The sequence below is a fragment of the Curcuma longa genome, chromosome 16, assembly GCF_044706935.1.
Source record: "Curcuma longa cultivar G26 ecotype Majalengka, Jawa Barat chromosome 16, ITB_CL_G26_1.1, whole genome shotgun sequence".
Taxonomy (NCBI): Eukaryota; Viridiplantae; Streptophyta; class Magnoliopsida; order Zingiberales; family Zingiberaceae; genus Curcuma; species Curcuma longa.
The window spans coordinates 7,788,697-7,801,013 of NC_133876.1; the positions used below are offsets into that span (position 1 = coordinate 7,788,697).

General features: G+C 32.9%; 2 protein-coding genes and 1 non-coding gene across 3 annotated transcripts; 1 reads left to right on the forward strand and 2 right to left on the reverse strand.

Moving 5' to 3' along the window:
* The first annotated feature begins 625 nt into the window (after window positions 1–625).
* On the forward strand, window positions 626–707 carry TRNAS-GCU (transfer RNA serine (anticodon GCU)). Its single transcript has one exon. It is a non-coding gene; the product is annotated as a tRNA-Ser (tRNA).
* A 1,405-nt stretch (window positions 708–2,112) lies between these two features.
* On the reverse strand, window positions 2,113–6,280 carry LOC141847435 (small ribosomal subunit protein uS3x-like). The gene is made up of 6 exons (XM_074735481.1): window positions 6,186–6,280; window positions 5,933–6,080; window positions 5,669–5,840; window positions 4,130–4,184; window positions 3,926–4,057; window positions 2,113–2,468 (listed from the first exon to the last, which is right to left on the reverse strand). The coding sequence occupies exons 1-6, from the start codon at window positions 6,213–6,215 to the stop codon at window positions 2,304–2,306; spliced, it is 702 nt and encodes a 233-aa protein (XP_074591582.1). The 5' UTR covers window positions 6,216–6,280; the 3' UTR covers window positions 2,113–2,303.
* Window positions 6,281–6,881: 601 nt separating this feature from the next.
* LOC141847438 (putative small nuclear ribonucleoprotein G) lies at window positions 6,882–10,243 on the reverse strand. Its single transcript, XM_074735484.1, has 4 exons — window positions 10,167–10,243; window positions 10,052–10,074; window positions 7,234–7,355; window positions 6,882–7,151 (listed from the first exon to the last, which is right to left on the reverse strand). Exons 1-4 carry the CDS (start codon window positions 10,199–10,201, stop codon window positions 7,092–7,094), a joined length of 240 nt encoding a protein of 79 aa, XP_074591585.1. The 5' UTR covers window positions 10,202–10,243; the 3' UTR covers window positions 6,882–7,091.
* Window positions 10,244–12,317: the final 2,074 nt, after the last annotated feature.

Consider the following 12,317-nt stretch of genomic DNA (forward strand, 5'->3'; position numbering starts at 1 on the left):
ATTTCTCTGTTTTTGACTTCTGCTCTGTTTGTTTTCCACCATATGAAATCCATTTAGTGTTGCGGGAGAAGTTTTTCTGCTATCTTATTCCTTTTGTATCTCTGAGGTAAAGGATAGTCCGGTATACAAAATTTTCATCAATACGAATCTCGGAGAAAGGTCGGATCATATTGGATCTATCATATGCAGTCTTTGCGCCAAGACTCCTTCATAAGTTACCTACCTTTAAAGAATGGAATAATTATTCTTAACATATGGAACTCACTAGAAAGAAAATAGAAGCGTATATTTCGTAATTGGTTTAGGGAATATAACATGTGTTCACATGAAATATGTATTTGATTTTTTTGGAAAATTATAAGCAATTAAAAAAGAAATAATCTTCGGTGATAAAATATGTATATGATTAGTTTGGCTTGTTTAGGTTTTAAGATCAACCACCAATACATGGATTCATCCAACTCACTTAACTTGATCAATTGATCTCATCCGTCCGACTCCAAAATAATGTGTAGAAATTTAAGATGATCTAATGGATGAGTATGTTTAGTGGACTAAAATCCATGTTACATATTTAATAGTTATTTATTATTTGAGTTTTAAATATGGACAATGAAAATATGAAGTCGCTTTGGCCGAGTGGTTAAGGCGTGTGCCTGCTAAGTACATGGGGTTTCCCCGCGAGAGTTCGAATCTCTCAGGCGACGCTATTTTTTTTGCATTTATTTTCCCTTAATTTTTAATTATCCATAGGAACTTTATTATATATATTGTTTTTGGAAAAAATTGCATTAAAAAGACTTGTCCTTTTCTCTGACAGTATGTCAGTCATCATTAATTAGATTGGTATAATATTGCTATATTATGAACGAAAATTGTATAATTTTGAGATTTGACAGTATAGTAAGTAGGATCGTGATCTTATATCAGATCAAATAAGATTTAAAAAAATTATAAGATGATCTAATTTAAAAATTAATAAAAAAATTTCAATAATACATATATAAAGTCGTTGTAACGATTATATTAATTTAATTAGTGTGTCAAATTATTATTTCATATTTTTAACTCGTACATCTTGTGAACCAACTAAATTTTTTTTATTTAAATTTTTTTTATTCTTAAAAAAAATCTTAAATACCTTAACAATAAAAATAAATAATATAAAATATAAAATTATTACTGTTCTTATTCCATACTTTTAGAACAGACATCCGAAATTTTATGTCGCGCACCGTTGTGTTCTACCTTTTTATTTTTGAAAAAAAATGCATTAAAAAGACATTATGAACCAAAATTGTATAATTTTGAAATTTGATAATTCGTAGGATCTTAATCGATTACAAGATCAATTTAGGATCAAAATGGTAGGATCAGATCTTTAAGATTTGAGATTTCCAAGTCAAAAAAAAATTCACACGATGATCCTATTTAAAAACCAACAAAATAATCTCAATAAAACATATATAAAGTCATAAGACGAACAAAATAATCTCAATAAAGCATATATAAAGTCATAAGACGATCACACCGATTCTACTGATCATCATACTCCGATCTCATCATTAAAAAAAACATGGATCCTATGCCATCCAGGAGCGATTTGAGATTACCAACTAGCTCAGGTCGGATTTAGATGTTATCGCTCAATTTCTAATTTAACCTGTACTTTCTCGAAGGAAATAAGGGGTTCAAGAGCTTCTATTATATATTTCTTTATAGACAAATTTGATTTTTTTTTTTTTTAAATGCTTGTTTGTGGTGCAAATTTGATATAAAAGGGTAAATTTTGATAAATCCATGCACTAATTTTGGCCTGTGAAACAGGACTAGTAGAACAAAACTTATTACGCAGGCTTTAGGCTGGAGAATGTGTTATACTTAACAAGCTATTTGGTGGCGAAATAGTAATTCGTAGGCGATCTATCTCTCACCAACATTGGACATGGCTGCCATGCAGCCATTGATGTCAACTAATGGCAAGTCATAAGTCAGGATGCAGAAGAAGATTGTCATAAGCCAATCATAAGCTTTACTTTACTCACTCAACTCCAGTCTAATCATAATTAAACTCAACAGGAAAAAGATTTGGCGACAGCCTGAACCAAACGATACAACAAATATCCATATTTTAAAGTTTATTTGAGAGCCTACTTTTCAGTAAAAAGAAAATTACAGAAGCTAAAGAACTAGCAAAAAACAATTAACACCGGTTTAGAAGAAGTCGAAGTCCTGAAAACCTTCTCATTACAAGTCATATGAGGCAGTGAAGATCTCTAAAAGGCAAGGGAGAAGCGATGTGATCAGGCAACCGGAATATCTGCAGGCACCAGCAGTGCTGGCCTGACGTATTCCTCTTCATCCTTTGGTGGATGGATGGTGACGAGATCAGGAAGAGGGGTGGTGGGGCCTTGCTTCCCCTTCGGATCCCAATCCAGCATAATTTTGACCTTGATTCCAAGAACACCCTGTGTAGTCAAGGGAACAGGGTTAGATGCAGACAAGTTGAGAAGGCTAAACACATTCCAAAACAAGTGTAAAGAAACAATGGCGCATTCAATAATAATGAACGAAGCAGCTCTGAAAAGTTTTGATAAGATACCACCCTCTCACCCAAAATCCTTCAGCACACTCAAAAACTTACTTGGACTGCCAACTGACTCATGCTATTCATCTTTTTTTTGTCTCCCTGCTTCCACTGGTGGAAAAATTTAGTAACGACTCTTGTGGCATTGTTTCAAACTCTGCCCCGCCCATAGGATTTTATTCAAATCAACGTCATGGCACTTGTCAAAGAATCTAAATTTGGATATGGATCTGGCAATATTATAACTGAAAATACATATTACAATTTAATAGTATTTATAAGTTATATAACTGCTATACAAATTCTAGGGCTTATGAGCATCACCTCCTTCCTCGTAACTTTATCAGTTATAATAAATTAGATTTTATTAACTTGTCAGTTTTCTATTTTCTTATATCCATAACCCACCTCCAGCTTTAGACGTCCCTTCCCAATTGAAATAACGCTGGTGAAACCTAACCCAACTCTCCAACACGAGATACGCCCCACTCCCTTCCAAACTGAGGCCCTATTGTATTGTTATTTTTATATACAAAAATATTAGTATTAATTATTAATATAAATATCTTCATTAAAATTATATAAAATATTACTTTCAAAGGAATTTAATTTTATTTTTTAGATCTTTTACTATTTTCTTAGTAATTCTAAAAAAATAATATTTAAAAAATTAAACCCAGCACTGAGCCAACCATAAGGTTGGGCAGGGCAGCCTCTTGCAGAATTTGGGGACGAGCCTGCCACTAAAAGGAGTTGCATAGGCACTCCCTTTCCTTGGACACAATGCAAGGCATTCCTTCTCCTCCAAGGCAATGTGAGGCACTCCCACCTTGAGACGCAAATAGTTTTTATTGTGAGGTTCTTCTTCCTCTTGCTCTCTCTTACCCTCACAAGCAAGTGTTGATGCTCTGAACTATTATTTTATCCACACCCATGTTGTGTTGTGTCAACAAGCATGAGATGGGGGTGCAACACCCAGTCTAAATATCATAGGTCTATCCTTCCAAAAAGTTGCACTTCCAAGTTCTTCAACCTCTCCCCAACAATTATTCCTAGCTTGCCTCCTACAGTAGCAACGAGCAAACTTTTCCAAGAACCTCAAGTGTTCCATGTAGTACTGTACCAACTTCAAACAAGGGGCCACTAAACCTAAGAGATACATGACCTCCAAGAGACACTTGCAGGGATGCCATCTTTGAGGTATGTAAAAGATGTTCGCCTACTCTCTCTCCCTCATTAGGGTTTAGATTTATTTCAAGGAATAAAATTAGGCTATGCTGGTTTCTTTTTTGAAAGAAGAATAGATAGACAACATGATCATGGATTCCACATACATACCTGTCTAAGGAGAACATGCCTCACTGCCGAGTCAATGTATTCCTTGACTGGCTGACCAGAAGAAATCATGTACCCATCTTTGAACTTCATAGATTTAGCTCGCTGGGCCCTAAGTTTTCCACTCACAATTACCTGAAACAAAAATGGAAATCAACATCCTCATTCATGAAACTGTCAATCGCTCCAAGTGTAAAAGAAGGATACCTCACATCCTTTTGCACCACTCTCCATGACAAACCTCAACACACCATAACAGGCCCTGAAACAAATACTATGCAGATCAGACACCATTTCTATTGTGACATAATTAGTAAAGTAATAACATCAAAGAACAAAGAAAAGGAAATACAAAAATAAACAAGCAACTTCTATTTCTGAACCTAGCATAGATTAGACAGAATAGCTAAATAAGTATAACCATAGATGATAAGCAACATTTTTTTATTGAATCGAGGATATAAGAAGGGATACTACTTTTCTTAAAGGGGAAAAAACGTAGAGCTTTCAACTAGGTCATGAATCACATATTAAGAAAATGCATTAGACAATACAACTGCAAGAGCCGTGGTCTTACACTATTAAAAAAGTATTGAAGTTGACTACGCGACTAATTTATAAACCTATCAACTTATATTGACACAAAATAGAATAAAATATTAAGTACAGAAGCAGTAAACATAGGATATAAGGTTTAAACAAATATATAACTACAGATCAAATCCCAGAAACATTAATCAGAAGCATAAATGACAAGGAAAACAAAAAATACAATAAAATAAAATCTTAGAAAACAAAACAAGTACATACACATAGAAAAGAGTCATTCAACAGGAATTTGAAAGCATATAAAATAATCCTTATACTAGTTGATAAAACACAATAAACAAATAATATCAGCATAATCAAGTGAGGTCGCAAAAATTATCTAAAAATAATTCATATAAACAGAAGATGACATCTAAAAAGTAAACTCAAGATAGCATAGATAAAAAGTAGAAATTTTTCAGGATAACAAAAAGCTGGAAAGCAAAAAATAAAAAATATAAATATAAATCATCATAAAGAAAGGTTTGGCAAATAATAAAGCAATAGCATGTCACCATGTGCTATTAGCATGATATCAAGAGAAAACATGATCATAATATCATGGCCACATCAATATAGTCACCTTCCGACACAAAGTTGGCACTGAAAACCTATTTGCTTTATAGATGACAGACATCACAAACAAAATCAAACTAAGAACAAAATTTGCATAATGTAGATGCACAAATTAGAGTAGGAATCTACAGGACAATAAACAAGCCAATAAAGCATACATAATTTGAATATGAAAAAATAATTAAAAAATGCTTCATTAACAATGCTGCAAAAACATGTTGCCAGGAACCTTTAACATGAAATCAAGTGATATCATGATGACAACAGCACAGATGGCAATCTCAATATCGTCACCTTCCGACACAAAGTTGGTATTTAATAACCTATTTGCTTTATAGATGACAAGCATCAGAATCACAGAGAGGAGAAATAGGATCATGATTTGCTTACAACAAAAATAAAAAATTTATGTAAATTAATGTTAATAGTTTGAACAAACATGTAGGAAAAAGTAATATCTTAGGACAAAACAATAAACTTATATCGAGATTTAATTAGAAACATGCAACGACAGAAAGACGGTCAAATAATACTTGAGTAATCAAACATATATTTGAAACAAGGAATGAAACAACTCCCGACCTTCGAACAGCAAGGCCACCAAGAAGCTTGTAGCGCAGCGATTCTGCTTGAGCAATGGCACAGAGTCCCCTATTGTTCACCTTCTCTGCATAGAGCTCAACGCCGTTCTCAGGAAATTTGAATCTTTTCTGCACCACCGACGTTAGCTCCCTGATTCTTCTACCCTTTTCGCCTAAACCGCCATTCGACGAGCAATCAAATAGTAAGCATTAATTACAAGCCAAAATAATTTTTTATTAAAAAAAAGGAAACCAAACAGCTCACCAAGTACGTTCTGAGTGCGTGTCGCCCGAATAATGATCTCAGTTCGCATGGGCGTAACCCTTACCTCGACCCCCGAATAGCCATCCTCCGCAAGCTCTCTCGTCAGGACCTCGTTCAACTCCGCGAAGAAAACTCCATCCGCTACAAACTATGGCAGCGAAAAGAAAGAGTCCACCAAAGTAAATGATTTCGTGAGAACGGAAGTTCAAAAAGATACGTTGAAACGAGAACGCTTGATCGCAAAAGGAGCAACCTTCCGTTTCTTGCTCATCTGCGTCGCCATTGCAAATCGCACCCTCTCCGCCGCCGACTCGCCTCGATCTGCTGCACACTGGTCTTCGATGCAACCCTAGAAATCGTGTACAGGTTGCTTTGATGTTAATGTTAAATACAGGTTTAGTCGAATGATCATACGGTCAGGATGCTTGGTTGATAAAATCGACAGTCGGGATGGATGATCAGATATCGAGAGAATCAGCACCGTCAGTATTAGAAAAACTCACAGTGCCAATTGACCGGATCCGGACCTGGCTTACCTGGTCCCTGTTGGACTCGTGTCGGGCTAAACTTGTCCAAATCCATGAATTGTAAAGTTCGTGACTTTGTGTTGGCTTCATAAGAACTTAATATTCATTTAAAATATTATTTTATTAAAATATATATAAATTTAATTTAAATTTTTAAAAATTATATTTATTAATTTATTTTAAAAATATATTAAATAAAAATAATATAATAAATATTAAATTAATTATATTTTATTCTCTTCATATAAATAAATTAAATCAAACAATAATAAATCATATTTTATATTTCATAATCCTAATTATATAATTATTAATAATCATAAATCAAAATTATATACAATAACTTAAACCAAATCCTAAATCAAACGCATCCTCAAAATAATATTAAAGTAACATTACGCATCGCATCAGTAAACAAAGAATTTAACACCAGCATTGAGCGCTCTATGAGCTAAACCATGTAATCAAACACTAGGATTAGCACATCAAGTGAGTGTCACAAACCTACAAAATACTATCTTAAACCAGGTTCTGCAAACACCACATCGTTCTCATCATCAATAACAGATCACATAAAACTTCATAAACTCGTCGACTGCTACAGCGAAGAGTGAGCTAAAAAACAAGATGAATTATGTTCTTGCGACCGGCTCCAAAGCTTCGATCATCACCACGCTGTTTCCTCGAATAACCTAAAGAAACGAAAATAGTTTGTGACTGTTAAACAGGAAATGCTGGAAACAGACGAGATTGTTTGGGCAAGGAGGAACTCACCACCATGCCAATATCATTCTTCTCATTGCCATTCACCTCCACAGTGTTGTCGATGACAAGGTTCATAAATTGGTCAAACCCACGAAGTGTGCCGACCACGACCCGGTTTGCATTCAGTTTTACTAAAAACAAAAGTTTCAAATTGAATAATATCATGTATTCGTGATCAAGAGAAGAAATCTATAAAATTTAACAACTGTCACATTATTAAGCATGTGATGCGGCACCCTAAATCAATAAACTCACACAAACAACAAACTCACGAGAAGAAATATTATATTAACCTGGAGAATTTCAAAATAAAGGAGTTAGGTCTCTTTGTGTGACTGACCATTGACCTACTCTCCTAGATCTCTTTTAAAAAAATGATAAATCCCAATTAATCCCATTGACTATCTCTAGGTGTGACCGACCCGGCCCCACGGAAATTTCCCACCGGCCCCACGGAAGTTTCCCACCGGCCACCAGGGTAAATCGGGAAGTGCACGCAGCGACTCGCACAGATGTCCAGCATCCTTTGATTGTACTCCCCATTTGGAGAAAAATTCTTGCAAATACGCCGTAGCTGGAGATCAAACCACAAGTGCTTGGGTAACAACCTGAATGTCCTACCGCGGCACCATTGCCCCGGGGACAAAATGATAAATCCCAATTAACCTCATTGACTATCTCAGGAGGTGACCGACCCGATCTCACAGAAGTTAAATGCATGGACATTGACCTATTCTCTTAAAGACCTAGATAAGAAATATTATATCACCTAATTTTTGATAAATAGATCTTTCCAAAATATTCTCCTAAAACAAGAACTAAAGTACCTAGTTTGCACAATGGCTTATATCAAAACAAATTTGCAACGTCAAAACTCATAAATTTAAAATTTCCTAATCTAAATCTTTCAGATTTAAATGTTTTAATTCAAATAGCATCAGCTTTCCTGCCCCTTGATAGATAATGGATATGAATGGAATAGATGACATCAAACAATAGTTAATAAGAGGATCATCTTGATTATTTCTAGGGATGGCGAAGCCAGACAAGAGAAGAATTTTTGTTCCCCATCCATGTCCTGCCCCGTCTGCTTCTCATGTGGGTCATGTTCAGTGTCTGGCAATAAAAAATAATTAAATATACAAACATGTATCAAATATATCCATTAAATTAAATTCAAACGGAGCATGCGTATGGGACAGGGCATGAAAGTTTTATCCCATATCCATCTCGCACTGCATATATGGAGTTACTTTTCTCATCGCATCCCCATCCTATTTATATTCGGGGTGACCTTAATCTAATTGGGGCTAGTCTCCTGATTATATCTATGCAGAAAATAATATATGATGACTAAACATCATTCAAGTATGCAAATTTGCACAATGAATAATAAAAATTATAAACCTAAGTAAGGTTCCTATTTAAGCACTTTGTATGAGAGCCAATGACTTCCGTTGGCTCAATATGGCATAGGTCTAATGCTTAAACCTTGCAAGGAGAATCCCATTATCACCTAGACAATACTTCACAACTTTGAATAGAATTTTGAGACAGCATCTTTTCCCTTTAATATAAACTCCGAAATAGTGTGAATTCTTAAATTTATCACAACACAATTATTAGGTAGGCGTCATTTATGAAAAAGATCACTTTTTATGTGCTGTATTATTTAGATAAAGAGATTGCATGTGTGGGTGATGATCAATTTTTAAAGGTATCAACAAAATTTAACAATTTTTTCAGGTGTTTGTTCTATATGAATGAAGAAACCCTACACCTTTCAACATTTGAACATTTGATAAAACATGAAACTACATTAGTCATCAATCTATTCTCTCTTCTTTTTTTTTGCTGTAACTAAATTCATGGATCAATTAAGAGGAATATGCAACATCACTTCTTTTGGTTAAATAAACAAATAGTTTCCTGTCTTGTCTCTATTCAATTTCCTAGTACATTCACTATTGCTAGTTTTACATTTACATTCAGATAAGAAACTATTTTTTTGGATGGCATTAGTCTTTACAGTTGTGCTGATCTAGAGACCATATGTGTTTGCTTCCATTGTAAAGAAGTTCCTTTCAACTAATTTATATCACTATTTATTAATCTACTTATAGTGGCATTAGCCTTTACAGTTGCGCTGATCTAGAGACCATATGTGTTTGCTGACATTGTCAATACTTACAAGAAGTTCCTTTAAACTAATTTATATCACTATTTATTAATCGAATTCTAATGGCATAGATGTATCTCAAATGACCTCATATTTTGACTTATTGTCATTTGGAAGACCAGAAAAGCCAAACTTGAGGCTACCATTATAAGGGAGTACAATACATATGGCATGAGATCAGTAACATAATCATAGCCTTGCTTTTTCGTGCATGATAGTTTAAAAAACCTAACCAGAGTTCTACTTTCTAAACATGATCTGAAAGCTGACTACACAGTTCAATCTGTATGCACAACAGTATGATTTGAAATGCAACAAGCACATAGTACATAAACGTAAACTTAAGAAATATTGATATTATCAAACTCTTGTATGAACTTAGAAAAATGATGGCAACTACCATGAGGGCGACAACGGAAAACTAATGACAAACTAATTGAGTTCATAGGAAATATTCAGCGCCCAGAAATGGCATGCCGATACCTAGAACGGAAAAACCTACTGTGTTAGAACGATCAGTTTCGAATTTTCGAATCTAAACAAAACGCCATGAAATCGAATCCCCAGAGCTACGATTTTCCAAAAGGAAAGGGCAGGAAAAAAAAAGTAGATCCAGAGTGCAATGGCACAGACAAAACAAAAACTCACTTTGCAGCTGCTTGTCCATGTACCTGAAACAACAAGTCAAGTGGCTGGAGTAAGAACCAAACTTCAATTCGAAAGATGCAAAAACAAAAAAAAAAAAATTTGACGAGCAACACACTTCTTGAGATCCGGGGGTTGGCCTGATCGGCTCATGACGAGGACAAGCGACGAACAATCGGCGAGACTAAACCCTAATTGTCCGCAGCGGACATATATAAAGACGGATTTACAGTTTTCCCCTGTAATTTTTTGTATTGTCAACCCACAGACACTTTTATAATTAATTTAAAACAAATAAATATAAGAGAAAAGTGGGCCATTTGTTGGGCCGGGTCAAGATCCGGCCGAAGGGTTTTATTACCTGGTCAATTCAAAAGGATCAGATTAAAAATTCTTTTTTAATTTGAGCTTTTTTGTATAATCATCTGTTGATACATCCTAGTCAAAAGATTCGTTGGGTTCTCAAAATCATTAAGGAGAAATGTAGTTTTCTCCACTCCTATAAAATAAATATAATATAATATAAAGACAAAGTGGACATCTTTTTTTTTCCTTTTTAATTTCTCACATGCAATCTTTGGATCAGTTTTAACTACTCCCCACATTTATGTTTAAATTAATCTCACCATTTAATGACCGTGTTAAATATTCATTTGTCCTCTAATTGAACTATCAAGTATTCTTCTTTAATGCCCCCTTGACAATGGTGCATGTGTTTAGGATTTTAAGGTTTAGTAAACGATAAGCAATGATACATAATTTTAATTATATAATTATTAAAAAATCATATAATTAAGATTATTAAGTATAAAATATAATCTAACATTATTTGCTTTAAGACTTATTTAAAAGGAAAAAAACATAATCAATTTAATATTTGTTATATTATCTTGATTTAATTTATTTTTAAAATAAATAAAATAAAATTAATAATATTAATATTAATGATGATAATATATTAAAATATATATATAATTTATTTATATTTTTAAATTTAAAATAAATTTATATATGTTTAATAAAATATTTTATTAAATTAATAAATATAATTTATTAATTTTATTTTTAAAATAAATTTATATATATTAATAATTTATTTTTAAAATTTAAACTTTCAAAATTATACATATTTAAATTAAAATTTATTAAATTAATTAACTCGGTTTCAATAACGATACATTTCAATTAACTCAATTTTGAAATTAAAAAGTAATCATGAAAAAATTTATTACCTTTCGGAATTATAAAAAATCTTAGACTACCAAGGTTATTACATTCCATGGTTATAACCCAGATGTAACAATGATACTGCATTGCTTGAGAATCAATCATCATCTGAACTAAAAAAAGTTATTATTAATGATAATCTTTGATAGATAATAATGGTTATCAACGATAACCTTCAATCAAACACCCCTTAAAGTAATTAAGTTACTCAAATATTTACAATTTAAATTTCAGCTACAACGCACGCACTATAAGACATATGAGATTGGGTCATCCACCTTCTCTCTCTATTTTTTTTTCCAATGCCCTCTAGTATATATAGCAATAAGATATTTAACAATTAACTCAATTAAATCTTAATTATAACATATTGTAGGATATTTCCTTTTAGTAGAATGAAAAATTTGAGATGTCGATTATTAGACGAGGAATCACTCTTACTTCCGAATGTACCCAATGAGCAAATTAAGGAAGGTCGTCCTCACTTCTAAAATTAATTGAGCAGAATGTATTTAGATACCTAAATTATAAAAAAAAAATTGTATTCTTCTTTGACAGTCAAATAATTAATAGAGAATGGAAATATGTCAAGGAAAAAATTAAATTAATTTTACAACTATTTTCATATGAGGTAATTTCAGAGGGAGCAGAATATTACAACAGCACATTTAAAAATCTGACAAATTATTATTTATTAAATATTCAACTAGAATCTTTTTTATTTTTTGGTCAAAATATGTGCGACAATTTAAAAAAAATAGAAAAAGAAAAATTGATGAATCACTAAAAAGTTGGCCACGAGTTGGGTAAGGTGTCATGCATTCTCCTTTGTCGGTGGAACAAACAATTAGCGAAATAATAAATTTAAAAAAGAGCAATTTGGCATCCACAAAATTTATTTCATTTTAGTTTTTTTAACATTTATGTTATTCTTAATTCGAATCTCAATAAAAAGGGATTTCAATTCACATCTTTTTTTTAGCAAAATACAAATTTTATATATAATCTAGTTCAATTTTGATTTTGAAAAGAAAAACGCTCC